The following is a 20,329-nucleotide window of genomic DNA, read 5'->3' as shown; positions in this document are numbered from 1 at the left end:
TGAATTCCTTGTATGTTCCTTTGCCCGTTCCCCATCTTCTATGTGTGTGTATGTTTATAATATAGTACAGGGGTCCTCAAACTAAGGCCCGGGGGCCGGATACGTCACTCCAAGGTCATTTTCCTGGCCCTCACTCAGGGTTGACCTAAGTCTGAAACGACTTGAAAGCTCACAACAACATTCCTATCAGCCAAAAGCAGGCCCACACTTCCCATCGAAATACTAATAAGTTTATATTTATTAAAATTGTTCTTCATTTTAATTATTGTATTGTTTTTAAGTGTTTCTTGCACTTCAAATAAATTATCTGCAGTGTGCATAGAAATTCATTCTTTTTTTTTCAAAGTATAATTTGGCCCTCCAACAGTTTGAGGGGCTTTGACCTGGCCCTCTGTTTTAAAAGTTTGTGTGTGCAGGTACAACTGTACCAAAAGCTCCAATTTTGTTTGCTTTGCACTGAATATTTGTTGTAGTCCTGAGTTTCAGGGACTTTGCAGATGGGTGGCTTCTTTTGGCCTCAATCATAGGGCAAGCCACCTGTCAATTATAGTTAGGTTTCCTGGTCCCGCCCCCTTTGGGTTTTTGGAGGGAATTTTGAGTTCAGTCCACACGGAGAAGCTTCCATGCAGGACATAATACCAAGAGCTCCTGTAGAAAGCTTTGTCTTCTATGGCTTGGCCGGGGAGATACAGCCCCACAGCTTGGCCGAGGATCATACAGCCTTACAGCTCCTTTGCTGAGGGACTTCAGCCAGCCATCACCAAGACCTGAACTCCTTTTTCCCTGGAAGTCTACAAAGCTCTGCTTGGTAAGGGTCACTCGCAGAAGCCAGACGCAGTTGGTACCGGGTGTAGGGGCTCCACGCCATCAGAGGCAAAGAAAGACTGCCCAGATTAGAAGTTAAGGATTTCCCCATTAGTTAGTATACAGTTATGAAGATAGTGCCTGTTCCCAGTGAACAAGATTGAGAGAGCCAATAGACTATTAAGAAAGCCTTAAAGTACCTGTTTGTCATCATTAATAAAGAACTTTGTTGAACCTTTAAGCAATCTAAAGACTTTGTTTTGGGGAGGTCCAAGGGCCTTTAATCTGAGGCAGCCCCGGCATCCCGTTGGGCACACAGAATTTATGTCCTGTCTACAGTCTTATGCACAGGCCCAGCGCGCGACAGCACATTGTGGACCCCTGATATAGTATATTGTAAGGTAAAGGTTGTCCCCTGACATTAAGTCCAGTCATGTCTGACTCTGGGGTGTGGTGCTCATCTTTCTTTCCTGTAATTTGAAGCCATCATTCCACGTCTTAGTCTCCAGGGTAGGAGAAAACAAGCTTGCTCCCTCCTCACAATGATTTCCCCTCACCTCTCGATCCATGGCCCTCATCAGTCTCCTGGAGCCCCCGTTTTTTTGTTTGTTTGTTTGTTTTGTCGTGTCAGGAGCGACTTGAGAAACTGCAAGTCGTTTCTGGTGTGAGAGAATTGGCCGTCTACAAGGACGTTGCCTGGGGGACGCCCGGATGATTTGATGTTTTTATCATCCTTGTGGGAGGCTTCTCTCATGTCCCCGCTTGGGGAGCTGGAGCTCCCAGAGGGAGCTCATCTGCCTCTCCCCGGATTCGAACCTACGACCTGTCAGTCTTCAGTCCTGCCGGCACAGGGGTTTAACCCACTGCGCCACCGGAGCCCCCAGTGGCGCAGTAGGGTTAAACCCCTGTGCCAGCAGGACTGAAGGTTGTGAGGTCTGTTGGAAACTAGGCAAGTGAGGTTTAGATATCTGTGGAATAGTGTCCAGGGTGGGAGAAAGGACTCCTGTTTGCTTGAGGCAAGTGTGAGTGTTGCAATTGGCCACTTTGATTATAATTGAATGGCCTTGCAGCTTCAAAGCTTGGCTGCTTCCTACCTGGGGGGATCCTTTATTGGGAGGTGTTAGCTAGCACAGATTGTTTCCTGTCTAGAATTCCTTTATTTTCTGAGTGTTTCCCTTTTACTTACTGTCCTGATTCTAGAGGAGTTTTTTTTAATCCTGGTAGCCAGATTTTGTTCATTTTCATGGTTTCCTTCTTTCCAAGCTTCTGTTGAACTTGTCCACATGCTTGTGGATTTCAATGACTTCTCTGTGTAGTCGTACATAGTAGTTGTGAGAGTGGTCCAGCATTTCTGCGTTCTCCAATAATACGCTGTGTCCAGGTTGTTTCATTAGGTGCTCTTCTATTGTTGACTTCTCTGGTTGAATTAGTCTGCAGTACTTTTCATGTTCCTTGATTCATGTCTAGGCAATGCTGCGTTTGGGGGTCCCTATATAGCAGTGTTTCTCAACCTGGGGGACGGGACCCCTGAGGGGGTCGTGAGGGGGTGTCAAAGGGGTCGCCAAAGACCATCAGAAAACATCGTATTTTCTTTTGGTCATTGGGATTCTGTGTGGGAAGTCTGACCCAATTCTATTGTTGGTCGAGTACAGAATGCTCTTTGATTGTAGGTGAACTATAAATCCCAACAATTACAACTCCCAGATGTCAAGGTCTATTTTCCCCAGACTCCACCGGTGTTCACATTTGGGCATATTGAGTATTTGTGCCAAGTTTGGTTCAGATCCATCATTGCATGAATCCACAGCACTCCTCTGCATATAGGTGAACTACAACTCCCAAACTCAAGGTCAATGCCCACGAAACCCTTCCAGTGTTTTCTGTTGGTCATGGGAGTCCTGTGCGCCAAGTTCGGTTTAAATCCATCGCTGGTGGAGTTCAGAATGAGCTTTGATTATAGGTGAACTATAAATCCCAGCAATGACAACTCCCAAATTACAAAATCAATCCTCTCCCCCAATCCCACTAGCATTCACATTTGGGCATATTGGGTATTTGTGCTCAATTTAGTCCAGTGAATGAAAATCCATCCTGCATATTGGATATTTACATTATGATTTATGACAGTAGTAAAATGACAAGTATCAAGTAGCAACGAAAACAATAGTATGGTTGGGGGTCACCACAACATAGGGAACTGCATTAAGGGGTCACGGCATTAGCAAGGTTGAGAACCACTGCTATATAGGGTTGTCCACAGCTGTATAGTATACGGTAGACTCCTACAGAGCTGAGAGGGTCCCTCAAAGGCATTGCAGACTAATTCAATCAGAGAAGTCAGCTATAGTAGAGCACTTGATGAACCAACCTGGACACAGGATATTATTTGAGAACACACACACACATATATATGGACATTAAAGCGGAATTAAATAGGAACTTAAAAAACCATATTGAAGTGTTTATGTGAATCATCCCGGTCGGTGTCTGGACTTATTTATTGATCTGATTTATTATTGATACACATTTGCCAAGGCCTCGTTACCCTGAGATAGAATAGATTTATTAGCAAGAGGTAATCAGGAAACATATATTTGTACAAAAATGGAAATTTTCCTCATCTTTCCCTCCCCTTCCCGCCCCGAACCCTATTTTTCTCTCTTCCCCCAAACAAGCTGTAAGTTGAAATATATATTTTTTCTGTTTCTTCTGGTACCGATGAGTATTGCTTACAGCGAAAAATAAAGAGGGGTTTCTGGATATCCATGGCCGTGTGGAGCATGCCTGCCACGCAGAGAGTCACCGGGGCTTCTATACTGTACAGTGTTTTTAAAAATATGGGAAAATAATAATAATAATATTCACAGAAGAAGCACTGCATCACTATACTCCGGCCAGCAGCAAAGTGGTGAGCCGGGATTACAGTCGATGTAAGAGGAACACTTGGTCGCGGTTGTCATCGGCATCCTCATCATCCTCATCCCTTTCTAAGTCTAGGTCACAAAGAAGTCTCACAAGCGGGGCGACAGACAAGAGCGCGTGGACAAAAGCCCCCTCCCCACAACGAAAGGAGTCAAAAGACAAGGGAGTTCTTTAGCCCCCCCCCCAAAGATCACTTGATTTTCCCCAAATTGTGACCCCCTTTTAGGACCAACTGCTGCAGGGATGGATAGTGGCCAAAAAGGGACAAAGAGTTGGAAGAGACCCCCAAAAGTCATCCAGTCCAACCCCTTCTGTCATAAAGACACCATCTAAGCCCTCTCGACAGATGGTCATCCAGCCTGTTTTTTAAAAAATCCAGAGAAAGACTCCACCAGACTTCCAGGTAGTTTATATTCCAATATTTTTGAAAGGGAACCCCAAAGTTCATCCAGCCCAACCCCTTCTGCCATAAAGACACCATCTAAGCTCTCTTGACAGATGGCCATCTAGCCTGCTAAAAAATCCAGAGAAAGAGACTCCGCCAGACTCTCAGGTAGTTTATACTCCCATAGTTTTGAAAGGGATCCCCAAAGGTCATCCAGTCCAACCCCCATCTGCCATAAAGACACCATCCAAGCCATCCCGACAGATGGCTATCCAGACGTGGCTTAAAAAACCCTAGAGAGAGACTCCACCAGACTCCCAGGCAGTTTATATTCTAACAGAATTGAAAAGGATCCCCAAAGGTCATCCAGTCCAATCCTCACCTGTCATAAAGACACCATCTGAGCCCTCTAGACAGATGGCCATCTAGCCTGTTAAAAATCCAGATAAAAAGTCTCCACCATACTCTCAGGTAGTTTTATATTCCCACAGTGTTGAAAGGGATTCCCAAAGTAGAGGCTGCATGGCCATCTGTTGGGAGGGCTTGAATGGTGTCTTTATGGCAGGTGAGGATTGGACTGGATGACCTTTGGGAGGTCTGTTAGAATATAAACTGCCTGGGAATCATCCAGTCCAATCCTCATCTGCCACAAAGACACCACCTGAACCTTCCCGAGAGATGGCCATCCAGACTCGGCTTAAAAAACCCTGGAGAGAGATTCCACCAGACTCCCAGGGAGTTTATATTCTAAAAGAATTGAAAGGGATCCCCAAAGGTCATCCAGTCCAATCCTCACCTGCCATAAAGACACAATTGTGTGGTGGAGGCTCCTTCTTTGGAGGCTTTTAAACAGAGGCTGGATGGCCATCTGTCAGGGGTGCCTTGAATGCAATATTCCTGCTTCTTGGCAGGAGGTTGGACTGGATGGCCCATGAGGTCTCTTCCAACTCTATGATTCTATTATTCTAATTCGAGCACTCCCAACAGGTGGCCATGCAGCCTCTACTTAGATACCTCCAGAGAAAGAGACTCCACTGGACACCATGGCAGTTTATATTTCAGGGATCCTCAAAGGTTATCCAGTCAAACCCCTTTTGCCATAAAGAATGCAAACTATCAAAGCCCTCCCGACAGATGCCCATCTAGCCTCTGCTTAACAATCCCCAGAGAGAGATTCTAACAGACATGCAGACAGTTTGTATTCCAGCAGGGTTGAAAGGGATCCCCAAAGGTCATCCAGTCCAATCCCTTCTGCCATATAGAAAGATACAATCCAACGGGATTCAAGCCAATACCTCCCCTATTGTCCTATGGATCTTGGACAACTACAAGGAAGAGGAAGGACACTCAGCAAGAGGTGGGAATTATGTCCCCCCAATTGAGTTGGGGGCAGATTGGCTCGATGCAACTCCAGCTGGCATTGGGGTCTCCTTCTGTAATAGATTTGGACCTCTTTCATGCAAAGGATTGGGATGACCATGGTTTCTTCCAATGGGTGGCTTTTGAATCTGCAGAAACCACCAAGGGAAGTTCCGAGTGAGCCCTGACTGTTGCAAAGGGGGCCTGCATTTGGGGATTTGTGTGTTATGTCTGCTTCCTTGCTTGCCTCTGCAAATGGACTTTGCGCCCTCCAGTTTCCCATTGCTGAGTCCTGGAGGAACGAGGCTCTTTGGGCGAAAGGAGGAGGAGGAAAAAGGCCCTCTGGACCCAGGTCTGCTCTCCCTCTTTGCCCTCTTGTTTTCCTCACAACAAAGAGAACTGGAATCGGCTTCCATAACACTATGTAACATTTGCAAAATTCTGTTCCTGATTTGAAAGTCTTATTTCCTGTTTCTCTGTGCAGTCCTGACTTTGAAATGAATTTCTATACTCCAGAAACTTTGTTTTTGTGGCTGCCACGATATGCAATTGGTTGAGACTCTAGTTCAGGCATGGGCAAACTTTGGTCCTTGCTCCAAGTGTTTTGGACTCCAACTCCCACCATTCCTAACAGCCTCAGGCCCTTTCCTTTTCCCCCTCAGCCGCTTAAGCGGCTGAGGGGAAAAAGGAAGGGGCCTGAGGCTGTTAGGAATGATGGGAGTTGGAGTCCCAAACACCCGGAGGGCCCAAACTGGCCTGGAGGGAAGGCCAAAGTTTGCCCAAGCCTGGTCTAGGAGACGACAATTGGGAAACTATAGCCTGATGGGCCGCAGGATGTACCACCCGCAAAATCAAAGTTTGTGCAGTTAAATAAACTTTCCCCATGTTTTTATGATAGAACCAATTAGGAAATGACATTTGATTACCCAGGAACGGAAATCATAGTGTTACATAGTGTTACGTGTCTCCAAGGACAAACGGCGGGGGAGCGGATGTCGCAAATGGGGGGCCGATGAGGCGGCAGATCTTACAGAAGCACAGATGAAGTAGAGACTCAGCCAAGGACTCCCTCCCACCCCCGAAAGAAACAGAACAGAGCCGCTATTATGTACAATATGCTACAAGGTGTGTACACCACAGGGCTGTCTGGCCGCAGATGCGCTGCTGCGTCGGGAACTCAGGTGGGCAGCTTGGGCTCAACCTGCAGGGATGCTTCGTAGAGGCTCTCCTCGTCCATCACAAAAGACTGGTCCAGGAGGTACTGGGTCACCTGGAGAGAAAGAGAGGCCATTTGGGTAGAGAGCAAGACAGAAAGAGGCATCTCCGAGGGTCTTTTTGAGTTGCCACCCATTTTGGCGTAAGAAATTTTGATGTGGCCTGGGATATATAAGTACAGCCAGTCCTCGAGCTACAAACAACTCCTAGTTAAGAATGGGGCTGGACTAGATAGCCTTTGGGGGTTCCTTCCAAATCAATGACATTATCTGTCTTACATATATGTTGTTCAGTCACTTCCGACTCTTCGTGATGTCATGGACCAGCCCACACCAGAGCTCTCTGTTTATATCTATCTCACATATATAGAATGGGGCTACTGATTGGCCGTTGGAGGTCTCTTCCAAATCTATGACATTATATCTCGCATATATAGATATATTTATATACTAGCCATCCCCTGCCAAACGCTGCTGTGGCCCAGTCTGGTGATCTAGAAAATAAAGTAATGAGAAACTGATGACACCATGCTTTTAAACAGAGGCTGGATGGCCATCTGTCAGGGGTGATTTGAATGCAATATTCCTGCTTCTTGGCAGGGGGTTGGACTGGATGGCCCATGAGGTCTCTTCCAACTCTTTGATTCTATGATTCTATTCTATGATATCTATCTCGCATATATAGATATATCGATATCTTGATACAGGCCTTCCTTGAGTTCCAAACATCCAACTTACAAACAACTCCTAGTTAATAATGGGGCTGGACTGGATGGCCTTTGGGGATCCCTTCCAAATCTATGACACTATCTATCTCACATATATAGAGATATTTATATATTTATACAGGCCCTCCTCGAGTTACAAACATCCAACTTACAAACAACTCATAGTTAAGAATGGGGCTGGATTGGATGGTCTTTGGGGGTCTCTTCCAAATCTATGACACTATATCTATCTCACATATATAGATATATTGATACAGACCCTCCACGAGTTGCAAACATCCAACTTATAAACAACTCCCACTTTAGAATGGGGCTGGGCTGGATGGCCTTTGGGGGTCACTTCCAAATTGATGACACCATATCTATCTCACATAAATAGATATATTGATACAGGCCCTCTTTGAGTTCCAAACATCCAACTTACAAACAACTCCTAGTTAATAATGGGGCTGGACTGGATGGCCTTCGGGGGTCCCTTCCAAATCTATGACACTATATCTATCTCGCATACATAGATATATTTATATATTTATACAGGCCCTCCTCAAGTTACAAACATCAAACTTACAAACAACTCATAGTTAAGAATGGGGCTGGATTGGATGGCCTTTGGGGGTCCCTTCCAAATCTATGATACTATATCTATCACACATATATATATATACATATATACGTGTATATGTGTGTGTGTGTGTGTGTGTGTATCCCTAGTTACAAACATTCGACTTACAAACAACTTCTAGTTAAGAACAGGGGTGAGATAACAGGAAATGAGAGGAATCTACATATAGAAAGGGAAACCCACTTCTGGAAGAGTTATTATGATGGGGAAAAGGGGTCTCCATTGAAGCTTTAGCCCCAATCCTTGTTTCCACAACAAATTCTTCAAAATCCAATAATCACAAGTGGAATCTTCTGAACAGAAGTACAGCCACAGGGCAGTTATCCCTTTGGATATCCCTAGGCTATCCAAAGCTATTATTATTATTATTATTATTATTATTATTATTATTATTATTATTATTGGTGGAACTCTCTACCTTGGAGTCTAGTAGAGCCTTTAAAAAGAGGCTGTATAGCCATCTGTCAGGGTGCTTTGATGGTGCTTTTCCTGCATGACAGGGAGTTGGACTAGATGGCCCATGTGCTCTCTTCCAACTCTATGATTCTAGGATTATGATTATTATATTTATTTATATCCCACTTTTTCTTGCCACAAGGAGGCTCAACATTGCAATATATATATGTGTGTGTGTGTGTGTGTATGTATATGTATGTATGTATGTATATATATATATATATATATATATATGAAGTTAGATGTCCCTTGTTCCAACTTACATGCACATTCAGCTCAAGAACAAACCTATAGAACCTCTCTTGTCTGTAACTTGAGGACGGCCTGTATATAAAATAGCTTTGGAAATCAAAACATTTCCTGATACCAAATCAGCATTGGCAAGGCTGGAAAAATCTGATCAAAGATTATCTGCTTTGAACTGGATTATAAGAGTCCCCACTGTCAGATAATCTGGGATCAGATCCTCGGATATAGGGGCAGTGTGAAAGGATCTGAGATAACACTTAATGAAATCTCTTCTGCAGAGATCACTGGAAACACAGCACAACAAATTAACATCAATGCCTAAAACAGTCACTAGTGGCGTTTGGAAACCTTTGGCTATGGCCACCTCTTTCTTGACCCCAACATTGTGAGACACTGACCTTTGCTTGGTGCTCGATTTTGTAGGCTGTCTGCTGAAACTGCCTGATCTCTCGGATGATGTGGGAAATCTGTGCCAAGAGAAAGGGGAGAAATTCACAAATGTACTGCTTGTGAAGGAAGGTTGAGGCAAGCACAGGCACAAGAAACTAGCTACAAGTTGGAGGACAGAAGCAGGGGTTGCAGAAGCACATTTCCAAAGTGAACCTATTAGTGCCATAGTGAAAGGTGTTTCCTTCATCTACATCAGTGTTTCTCAACATGGGGGTCGAGACCCCTGGGGGGTTCACAATGGGGTGTCAGAGGGGTCACCAAGACCATCAGAAAACACATTATTTTCAGTTGGTCATGGGGGTTCTGTGTGAGAAGTTTGGCCAAATTCTATCGTCGGTGGGGTTCAGAATGCACTTTGTTTGTAGTTGAACTATAAATCCCAGCAACTACAACTCCCAAATGTCAAGGTATATTTTCCCCAAACTCCACCAGTGTTCACATTTCGGCCTATTGAATATTCATGCCAAGTTTGGTCCAGATCCATCATTGTTTGAGTCCACAGTGCTCTCTGGATGTAGGTGAACTACAACTCCCAAACTCAAGGTCAATGCCCACCAAACCCTTCTAGTATTTTGTGTTGGTCTTGGGAGTTCTGTGTGCCAAGTTTGATTCAATTCCCTCATTGGTGGAGTTCAGAATGCTCTTTGATTGTAGTTGAACTATAAATCCCAGCAACGACAGCTCCCAAATGACAAAATCAATCCCTCCCCCAACTCCACCAGTATTCAAATTTGGGTGTATTGGGTATTTGTGTCCAGTGAATGAAAATACATCCTGCATATCAGATATTTACATTACAATTCATAACAGTCGCAAAATGACAGTTATGAAGTAGCAATGAAAATAATGTTATGGTTGGGGGTCACCACAACATGAGAAACTGTATTAAGGGGTTGTGGCATTAGGAAGTTTGAAAACCACTGCTCTACAAAGTGGCATTGATCAAAGACTTTTTGACCGACATTTCTCAATTATTAAGCCATTATCTCGTCAATCCTGGGTCCCACCCCCTGCATTCCCAGAAAGCATTAGAAAGCATGCCAAAAAGCAGATTGTTTTCCGACTCTCTAATGACTAATAGGGACATATTATAAAATAACTTTCCAAGCTCTGGAAATATTTAACTATGTTTTAATATGTGATTTTATAGATGTATTTCACTATGTTGTGCCCCTCCTCTAGCCAAAAGGAGAGGTGGGTAAAAATAGGTTAATGGATAAAGTTTTTCCCCTGACATTAAGTCCAGGTTTGTCCAACTCTGGGGTGTGGTGCTCATCTCCATTTCTAAGCCAAAGAGTCGGCATTGTCCGTAGACATCTCCAAGGTCATATGGCCGGCATGACTACATGGAGCGCTGTTAAAATACATTATTGTTATTTTTATTATTATCAATAATAATAATAATAATAATAATAATAATAATAATAATAATGGATTAAATAATAGTAATAATAATAATAGATTCAATAATAATAATGGATTAAATAAAGTATGGATTGTCGATGTTGCAGTCCCAGGTGACAGTAGGATTGAAGAGAAACAACTGGAAAAGCTGACACTATATGAGGATTTAAAGATCGAACTGCAAAGACCCTGGCACAAACCAGTAAAGGTGGTCCCAGTGGTGATGGGCACACTGGGTGCAGTGCCTAAAGATCTGGGCCTGCACTTAAACACAACAGACAGAATTTTGGAGCATAATATTCCTGGCCTCACAATCGTGTTAAAAAACAAAGTATGGATCGTTGATGTTGCAGTCCCAGGTGATAGCAGGATTGAAGAGAAACAACTGGAAAAGCTGACATGATATGAGGATTTAAAAATCAAACTGCAAAGACTCTGGCACAAGCCAGTCAAGGTGGTCCCAGTGGTGATCAGCACACTGGGTGCAGTGCCTAAAGTGCCACAAACGCTCTCCTCCACCTGGGATACTTTGCACCTCATTGGGCTCCCAGGTTCTTCCAAGGAATTCTCCTTTCCCAAACCAGAATGACAGCTCACCATCCTCATCTTGGAGAAGTTGACCAGACCATCTTCTGTGTAATTTGGGGTGCCCTCTTCGATGAAGGCCAGGTCCGTCAGGTACATGCCCAGGTAAGGGACGCAGGGCGGGTCGCAGCTGAAAGGAAGAAGTAGTTGTCAATACAAAATGCATAGCAATATTGCACAGCACTGGACAGTAGGTAGGAAAGCAGGAGAAAGACTAATCATGGGTCAACCAGAGAGTACTAGATCATGGGAGTTGTTGTGGACTACAACTCCCATAATTTCCTAACAGCCTACCAGCTTTTAGGAATTGTGGGAGTTGTAGTCCACAACACCTGGAGGGCTGAAGTTTGCCCATGCCTTTACTAGAGGAATCCCTGCAATCTAGAAGAGTGATCAAATGGTCCCTATCATATCATGACCATCAGTCGTCACTTGAATTACTCAAAACTATATATATATGTATATGTATATGTATATGTATTTGGGGTGCGGGAAAGGGGGGAAAGCAGTCAAGCTGTGAATGTAACTCAAAACTTTTTATGATCATCACCACTATCATCATCTTTATTCAATCTTGCTTTCCCCTAAAAGCTGGGAGTCAAGGTGGCTTCCAAGTTAGATTGCTCTATAGCTGAAATATTCAAAAGGTCAGCATGGAAACGGAATTGTACTACTGAGCAAAAACCTTGAGGAACATACAATTTAAACAGAGAAACCCTTTGCCTGTTAGAATAGTCTTTCCTAAAGGTCTTTGCCAGGTAATGGAGGAGCCACTGTTGTAGCCTGGGAAGGGCCAGACAATTCTGATGAGGATGATGGGTTTCACAATGAAGTGTGTGAGAGCATTCATGGAGATTTGCAGACAGACCAGTCTGAGACAGGTTAGCCTGACCCTGAACCAGCAAATGCTGTACATACCGAGGAAAGTGAAATGGAATTTTCCCAGGAGAATAGGCCTTGGGAAGACACAGAGGGCACTGAGGTCTTGAGGAAGTGTAGATTAGATCTTGGGACTCAAGGCATGAAAAGCAAGCAATTAAGACATTCCCAGAGAATTAGAGATAAGAGTTCTAGGTCCAGATGTGGCAAGGATGATGTTATGAGTGCCTTAGGAAATTTAAATTAGGTGTTTGATGTTCAGCATTTCAGAGAAGGCAACTTTGCCATGTAGAACAGTCTTCTGTTAATGTAGCCAAGTTTTTGTTTCTTGTCAGTCAATATCCTTTTTTCATGTTCATACCTTTGCCTATCACCTATCACCAAATCTCCTTGTCTGTCTCCTGAGGAATCTGTATAACAACCAAGTAGCAACAGTTAGAACAGACCACGGAACAACCGACTGTTTCAAGATTGAAACAGGCAAAGATGAAGTACTTTGGCCACGTAATGAGAAGACAGGAAAGCTTAGAGAAGACAATGATGCTGGGGAAAATGGAAGGAAAAAGGAAGAGGAGCAGACCAAGGGCAAGATAGATGGATAGTATCCTTGAAGTGACTGGCTTGACTCTGAAGGAACTGGGGATGGTGACGGCTGACAGGGAGCTCTGGAGTGGGCTGGTTCAGGAGGTCATGAAGAGTCGGAAGCGACTGAACAAATAAACAACAACAACAACCTTTGCCTATGTACCTATGTAGCCCAAGCTACCTATCCGACCGCATCTCTGCCTATGAACCCACCAAGACTTTGAGATCTTCCGGGGAGGCCCTTCTCTCGATCCCGCCTGCTTCTGAAGCACGGCTGGCGGAGTCGAGAGATAGGGCCTTCTCGGTGGTGGCTCCTCGGCTGTGGAACGCCCTTCCCACGGAGATTAGACTAGCACCATCTCTAATGGTATTCCGTAAAAAAGTGAAGACCTGGCTGTTTGAGCAGGTGTTCGAATAATTAGTGCAATGATTGGTAATGAACATAGGAATGGAACAATGGATGACGAATCTGGATTATGTTTTTGATGATGAGACGATAGTGAATGGTTATTGTAGTAATTGTTTATTAATTGTGTAATGTGTTAGGTTGTTAACTGTTTTTATACTGTAGCATTGAATTTTTGCTGTTCTTATTTGTTGTGAACTGCTGTGAGTTGCCTTCGGGCTGAGAACAGCGGTATATAAGTAAAGTAAAGTAAAGTAAATAAATAAATACCTTGGAAGAAGTTTACCTGTATTATGTTTCCTGTGTTCATGCTCCTGCATTTTACCTTGGATTTCTAGTTCCTGTGAAGTTTCCATGGATTTCTTAAAGACTTTTATTGAATTCTGGCTGCTTTTGTCTGCTTTTGTCTATTGCTGTTTATATTCTGACTGCTACTTTTGGATATAACCCCCTTCCCCCCTTTTATTATTCTTTATTCAATAAACACTTTATTATTTGACTATTGGCCTATGGTGTGGTGCTGCATGAAAAAGTGTCACAGGGCTAGGGTGCAACAGCTACTTACTTTTTTAGGGCTTCCCGTAGGTTCTTGAAGCGTCCTTCTGAAGACACCAGCCGCTGCAGCTTGTCAATGAGTGCCTTTGTCTGCAATGAAGAGGACAGTCAACTGGTCACCCTCCCCAAAACCAAGAAGCAGGGGTGGCCATTTCGGAAGTCCCCTCCTCTCCAAATGACTGGGACTCAGGACTTTGCATTGGGCAGCAGAGCTACATGAAGTGTCCCAAATACACGGAGTGTATTCAAAGCATTCAATGTTTGCCTATCTGTGTATGTTGTAATCTGCTCTGAGTCCCTTCGGGGAGATAGCACAGAATATAAATAAAGTGAGTTATTATTATTATTATTATTATTATTATTATTATTGTATTGTTGAAGGCTTTCATGGTCGGAATCACTGGGCTATTGTGTGTTTTCCAGGCTGTATGGCCATGTTCCAGAAGCATTCTCTCCTGACATTTTGCCTGCATCTATGGCAGGCATCCTCAGAGGTTGTCACAATCTCTGAGGATGCCTGTCATAGATGCAGGCAAAACGTCAGGAGGGAATGCTTCTGGAACATGGCCATACAGCCCGAAAAACACATAACAACCCATTATTATTATTATTATTATTATTATTATTATTATTATCTGCATAAAAATAATATTACATATGAATTAAACTATCCCTAGTCTTTAATCAAGAAGTTAACGGACTAGAGATAAATAAGGGGACACCATGCCTCAACATTGTTGTCTCAGCCCCATTCTTAACTCAAAGTCATTTGTAAGTCAGATGTTTGTAACTCAGGGATGGTGTGCAATTGATTCAAATCCCCCCGCCCCTCCCAAGATGACAGACAAGGGGGACGAGTGGCCGAAGGGAGAGGAAAGATTGTTGCTACGGGCCTTTTGTGCTTGGCACCCACCTGTTTGGAGACCTTGAGCCAGGTCTTCTTGAGGCGGAAAAGGGCGCTGCGGTTGAAGGCGGACGTGATCTCGAGCACTGCATTGTAGTTGTGGAGGCAGCGGCAGATATCGGCCACAGCCACCCACTTCTCTATGGTGCTGACCCGGACTGTGACCTCCTCATTGCGGAGGATCTCGGAGGCAATCAGGTTGCTGACCTGCAGGAAAAGGGAAGGAGCCATGAGAGAGAGAAGTTCTCCATTTCAGAAAGAAGCGGCAAAGTCTAGGAATTCAACCTCACACTGCTCAAGTCTGTAGTCCTCAATGAGAAGCAGATAGATATTATTATTATTATTATTATTATTATTATTATTATTATTTCAGACATTTGTATCCCATCCTATCTCAACCTTCTCAGAGGGACTCAGGATGGCTAACAAACCGGCACCCCATGGTACTCACAACCAAAACATAAATATACAATTTAAATAACAATATAGCAATAAAACAGTAAAAACAGTGTAAAACAGTATAAAAACAATCAACAGTCACCAGTTTAAGTCATTGTCCAAGGAGCAGTCAGAAAGAATTAAATGAGGCCTGTTGTTGCTCTGCTTTTACTCACTCTCTCTACTCATTCATTTTGGTGACTGCCACAAACTGTGTTGAATTGGTTGAGACTCAATTATGGGAATTCATTGAAAAGCTAGAGCAAAATGAGCTGCAGGATGTAAACAAAGTTTTAGTAGTTTAATAAACCTTTTCCATGTTTTTATGATAGAAACATTTTTCCCCTGTCAGGAGCGACTTGAGAAACTTCAAGTAGCTTCTGGTGTGAGAGAATTGACCATCTGCAAGGACATTGCCCAGGAGACACCTGGATGTTTGATGTTTTACCATGCTTGTGGGAGGCTTCTCTCATATCCTCGTATAGGGAGCTGGAGCTGACAGAGGGAGCTCATCCATGCTCTCTCCGGATTCAAACTGGCAACCTTCAGGTCAGCAACCCAACCTTCAGGTCAGCAGTCATAGAATCATAGAATCAAAGAGTTGGAAGAGACCTCATAGGCCATCCAGTCCAACCCCCTGCCAAGAAGCAGGAATATTGCATTCAAATCACCCCTGACAAATGGTCATCCAGCCTCTGCTTAAAAGCTTCCAAAGAAGGAGCCTCCACCACACTCCGGGGCAGAGAGTTCCACTGCTGAACAGCTCTCACAGTCAGGAAGTTCTTCCTCATGTTCAGATGGAATCTCCTCTCCTGTAGTTTGAAGCCATTGTTCCACGTCCTAGTCTCCAAGGAAGCAGAAAACAAGCTTGCTCCCTCCTCCCTGTGGCCTCCTCTCACATATTTATACATGGCTATCATATCTCCTCTCAGCCTTCTCTTCTTCAGGCTAAACATGCCCAGTCCTGCTGGCACAAGGGTTTAACCAAGTAATTGGCTACATAGAACCAATTAGGAAATGGCATTTAAAACCCAGGAACAAAAATGGTGGTACATAATGTAATTAGTTCCTGGACTTGCCCTAGTTTCCCACCCCTGCTCCATTCCTCCAACCTGGAGCACAGTTTGGAATTGGAAGTGCCATTCCTTTTGAGTTTTTGGATACAAGGGTTAATGGATGCTATATAGCAGAGGCATGGGCAAACTTCGACCCTCCCTTCAGGTGTTTTGGATGTCCATGTGGAGGACTGAAGTTTGCCCATGCCTCTGCTACACAGCCTCAGACTCAAGGACAAGCCTTAACATCCACATGAGAACGTTGGCTGGAGAATGTATTAAACAGTTGCCTCTCGCTTTCATTTTGAGCAAATGGAGGAAGCAGAGGTGAAACGCTTTGCTAACTTATCCTTTCAGTTCTGTTTTTTAATCACGCAAAATGGTATTATATAAACACACAGGGCAGGAGGAGCAAAGCTGGCCGGAAACGGGTTTGGCTGGTTGGGAACAATGAAAGCTCCTCAACCATTTCCATGTAAGGAGGGCCCTTGAAGGCCTCACCTTCAGCTAAGTGGCTTCCATCTGAGGTGGAGAGGCCACTCTAGGAAAGTTACAGGTTCAAGACCCATTTATTTATTTATTTATTTAGAATATTTGTACCCCATCCTTCTCAACCACTTGGGAGGGACTCAGGGTGGCTTCCAATCGGCAGCAATTTGATGCCTCAATATATACATAATAAAAACAAACAGTCAATAACTATAAATAGTTAAAAACATCTAAAACAATACAATTAAAATCTCTGAAGAATTACCACTCTGGAGGCCATTATTAGCCAAAAACTGTGGTTGGATGCTCCATCAAATTTATTCATAATCCATTCCCATGCCATTGTCAACATTGTTATTGTCATTGTCCGCTTAATTACCCAAAGGCCTGGTCCCACATCCATGTTTTTCTAATTTTTTTCTAAAGGTGAGGAGATAGGAAGATGACCTAATTTCCCCAGGGAGTGAGTGCCACAGGTGGGGGGCCACCACCGAGAAGGCCCTGTCCCTCGTCCCTGCCAAGCATGTTTGAGACAGAGTCAGGGCCGAGAGCAGGGCCTCCCCAGGTGATCTTAAACTCCAAGGTGGGATGTAGAAGGAGATACGTTTGGACAGGTACGCTGGACCGGAGCCATATAGGGTTTTATAGGTCAAAATTGTGCTCAGAATTGGTTTGGCAGCCAGTGGAACTGACATAACATGAAGGTGGTATGCTCCCTGCATGATGCTCCAGTGAGTAATCTAGCTGTCGCCCGTTGGACTAATTGAAGTTTCTGAACAGTCTTCAAAGGCAACCCCACGTAGAGCGCGTTGCAGTACTCTATTTGGGATGTGACAAGAGCATGGACCACTGTGGCCACTCCGGGTTCATGTCTTCCCAAATCCCCCGTCACGTCCCCACGCAATCCAGACCCATGAACTTACGTCGTTGAAGTGCTTGGTGTTCCTCATGATGTACGGGGTCCGCTCGTTCTTCTCCGTCTTCATCCATCCTTGGCCGAAAAACTCCCTGCAAAAGGAGAGAGGCCAGGGCTGCAGCTTCTTCTTCCCCCCACTTCTTTCCCCTTCCCCTTTGACCTTGCCTGGCCACTCACTCGTAGGGAATGCTCTTGAAGACCAAGTGGTCCAGCAAGGTGAGCTGCTCCGCGATCTCTAAGGCCGAGTGGCTTTCGAAGGGCTCTGCTTTGACTCCTGCAGCCTGAAAAGATGGAAGACAAATAAGAAGGGCTCAGCCTGTTCTCATGAGAGCAGTGGGACGTGTGTGCCTCTGCATGCACCTTCCCCTATGTAACAAAATTTGGAAAAATGTTCTGTTCCTGGTTTAAAAGTGTAATTTCCCATTTAACTGTGCTGTCTTTACTTTGAAAGTAGTTGTTATACTTCAGAAACGTCTTTTTTGTGGCTGTCACAAACTAGGTTGAATTGGTTGAGACTCAATGATGAGATATTAATTGAAAAACTAGTTGAAAAAATAGTTGCTCTTTATTATATTTTTTATTTTTTAAATTTATTTCGTATCAAAAGCATTGCATAAATTAGTATGAAACTGAAAAAAATAGAAGGAGCGCAGGTGGCTAAATATCTTTTGACCAAAAACGGGCAACAGTAATAGCATTGTCTGCAGCCTCCAACACTTCTTCCTCTGTATATGAGACAGGGCATAATGGACAAGCATACAGATGCAGAGTTGTCTGTTCTGCTCCACAGTCACACAATAAAATCATCTTTATTAACCATCGTGATTTTAGAGTTTTTAATATTTATTTATTTATTTATTTACTTGTATTTGTATACCGCCTTTCTCAGCCAATTGGCGACTCGAGGCAGTTCCCAACAAATCAGTATACATAAAACATAATAGATAAAAAACATTAACGGCATAAGACATCACAAAAACAATAAACAATAATACAGTTTAAATACAATTTTTTAAAATACAGGAAGCCAAATTTTGTTCATTTTCATGGTTTCTTCCTTTCTCTTGAAATTGTCCACAATTAATAATGTTAATAAAGACCAACACTCCCAAAGCAGGGGAATTCCAGACTTGAAACAATCAAGGCCAGCTAACACCTTCCAACAAAGGACTCTCCCAGGCAGGAAGCAGTCAGGCTTTCAAGATGCAAAGCCATTAAATGCTAATCAAGGTGGCCAATTGCAACATTCACACTTGACTCAAACAGGTAAGAGTTATTTCTCCCAGTCTGGACATCATTCCACAGATATATAAACCTCACCTGCCTAGTTTCCAACAGACCTCACAACCTGTGAGGATGCTTGTTTAGATGTGGGTGAAACATCAGGAGAGAATGCTTCTGGAATATGGCCATACAGCCCGGAAAACTCACAGCAACCCAGTTACATAGTATTATTTGTGTGTGCAGAAATGCCACCTGGCATACACAAACATTGGCACGAATTCAGCAGTCCTCGCTCTGTGGTGACCTGGCGCACCTCCCAGCCTGACTGGGATGACTGGGAGTCCAGTTGGGATGTTTGTGGGAAGATGCAACACATTCCCATTCTTCTAAGAACTCATATTCACCCTGTTTCTCGGCTGCAGTGGGGTGAAGGAAGAGGCACCATTGATTGGAGGTTTCCAGGAAACTTGGGTGTCTCCAAGATCCTGCTTGATCAGAAGGCTGCCTGGAAAGCTTTGCCCAAGTCACAAGGCCACACTCCATGGTTGTAGGAATTTGGGGCAAGAGGCCCTCAAAGACCCTTGAGGTTGCCATCCTTCATGGCTTCATCAAGTGAATGCCTGTTGTGCCACATCAGTGCTTTCTCAAATAGGTGCCTGTGCCAGTGTGTTATGTCTTGTTCTCCTCTTAGGAGGAAACCGCCGTGGCAAGGGGCCTTGGCATCTCTGAAGCCCATCCACTCCCCTTGACATTTCTCGCAGGTCTTTGGAATGAAAAGGGCTGTTTTGGAGCAATCCTTGCAACCATTCCTGGGCAGGGAGCCTCTGGGCTCTCCAATACAAGACAAAGAGGGAATCGTTCCCAAAAGCAGCAATGCCCAAGCACTGAATCATGAAATATGAAAGGCACTGCAGACTAATTCAAGCATAGCAGAGCACTTGATGAATCAACCTGGACACAGCATATTATATGAGAACACAGAAATGCTGGACCACTCTAACAACAACTACCATGTCAGACTACAGAGAGAAGCCATTGAAATCCACAAGCATGTAGGCTGTTCCAACAGAAAGGAGGAAACCATGAAAATGAACAAAATCTGGCTACCAGTATTTTTAAAAACCCTCTAAAATCAGAACAATAAATAAAGAGGAACACTAAAAAAAAAACCAAAAACAAAACAGGGGAATTCCAGACAAGAATCAATCAGGGCCAGCTAACAACTCCCAACAAAAGATCCCCAAGCAGAAAGCAGCCAGGCTTTGACGCTGCAAGGCTAATCAAGGTGGCCGATTGCAGCATTCACACTTTATTCATATTAATAAGTTAATAAAAGGAAGCAATGCCATAGGACAAAGACCTCTCGGCAGTCTATGTCTGCTATCTAAACTGGGTACCGATGAGCAAGTGGACGGATGGGAAGATGGGCCAACATACAGGGGATGGGTTGCCAGGCCATGCCTTTCTACTGGACCCGTGCCAGCTCTCAACACAAATTAAAACAAAATTCAGCTATATTCCAAAAAGAATGGAGCTCAGTGATACTTCATCATTATCCTTAATATGTAGAGTTGGATTATATGTAAACATAATACCATACTTAAAGTCAAATTTAGAATTACTATTTTAAAAAAGAGAGGACAGAGTTAGTAAACTGATTGGTAGTCATGTTTCACTTCTGTTTATGTTATAGGTGTAGC

The 20,329-nt window shown here is 43.8% G+C and overlaps 1 protein-coding gene across 2 annotated transcripts in view; it reads right to left on the bottom strand.

Moving 5' to 3' along the window:
- Positions 1–3,345: 3,345 nt before the first annotated feature.
- Positions 3,346–20,329, bottom strand: part of RASGRF1 (Ras protein specific guanine nucleotide releasing factor 1) — a 53,899-nt gene continuing 36,915 nt past the window's right edge. For both annotated transcript variants that reach the window (XM_060755435.2, XM_060755436.2), the window contains 7 exons: positions 17,583–17,686; positions 17,413–17,497; positions 14,517–14,714; positions 13,614–13,693; positions 11,191–11,308; positions 9,138–9,206; positions 3,346–6,740 (listed from right to left, as the gene is read on the bottom strand). In XM_060755435.2, the coding sequence (XP_060611418.2) occupies positions 6,648–6,740; positions 9,138–9,206; positions 11,191–11,308; positions 13,614–13,693; positions 14,517–14,714; positions 17,413–17,497; positions 17,583–17,686 (747 nt within the window). In that variant the 3' untranslated portion in view covers positions 3,346–6,647. The remainder of the gene's footprint in view (positions 6,741–9,137; positions 9,207–11,190; positions 11,309–13,613; positions 13,694–14,516; positions 14,715–17,412; positions 17,498–17,582; positions 17,687–20,329) is intronic.

The sequence above is a fragment of the Anolis sagrei genome, chromosome 9 (genome assembly GCF_037176765.1).
Source record: "Anolis sagrei isolate rAnoSag1 chromosome 9, rAnoSag1.mat, whole genome shotgun sequence".
Lineage (NCBI taxonomy): Eukaryota > Metazoa > Chordata > Lepidosauria > Squamata > Dactyloidae > Anolis > Anolis sagrei.
This window is presented reverse-complemented; position numbering and strand designations above follow the sequence as displayed.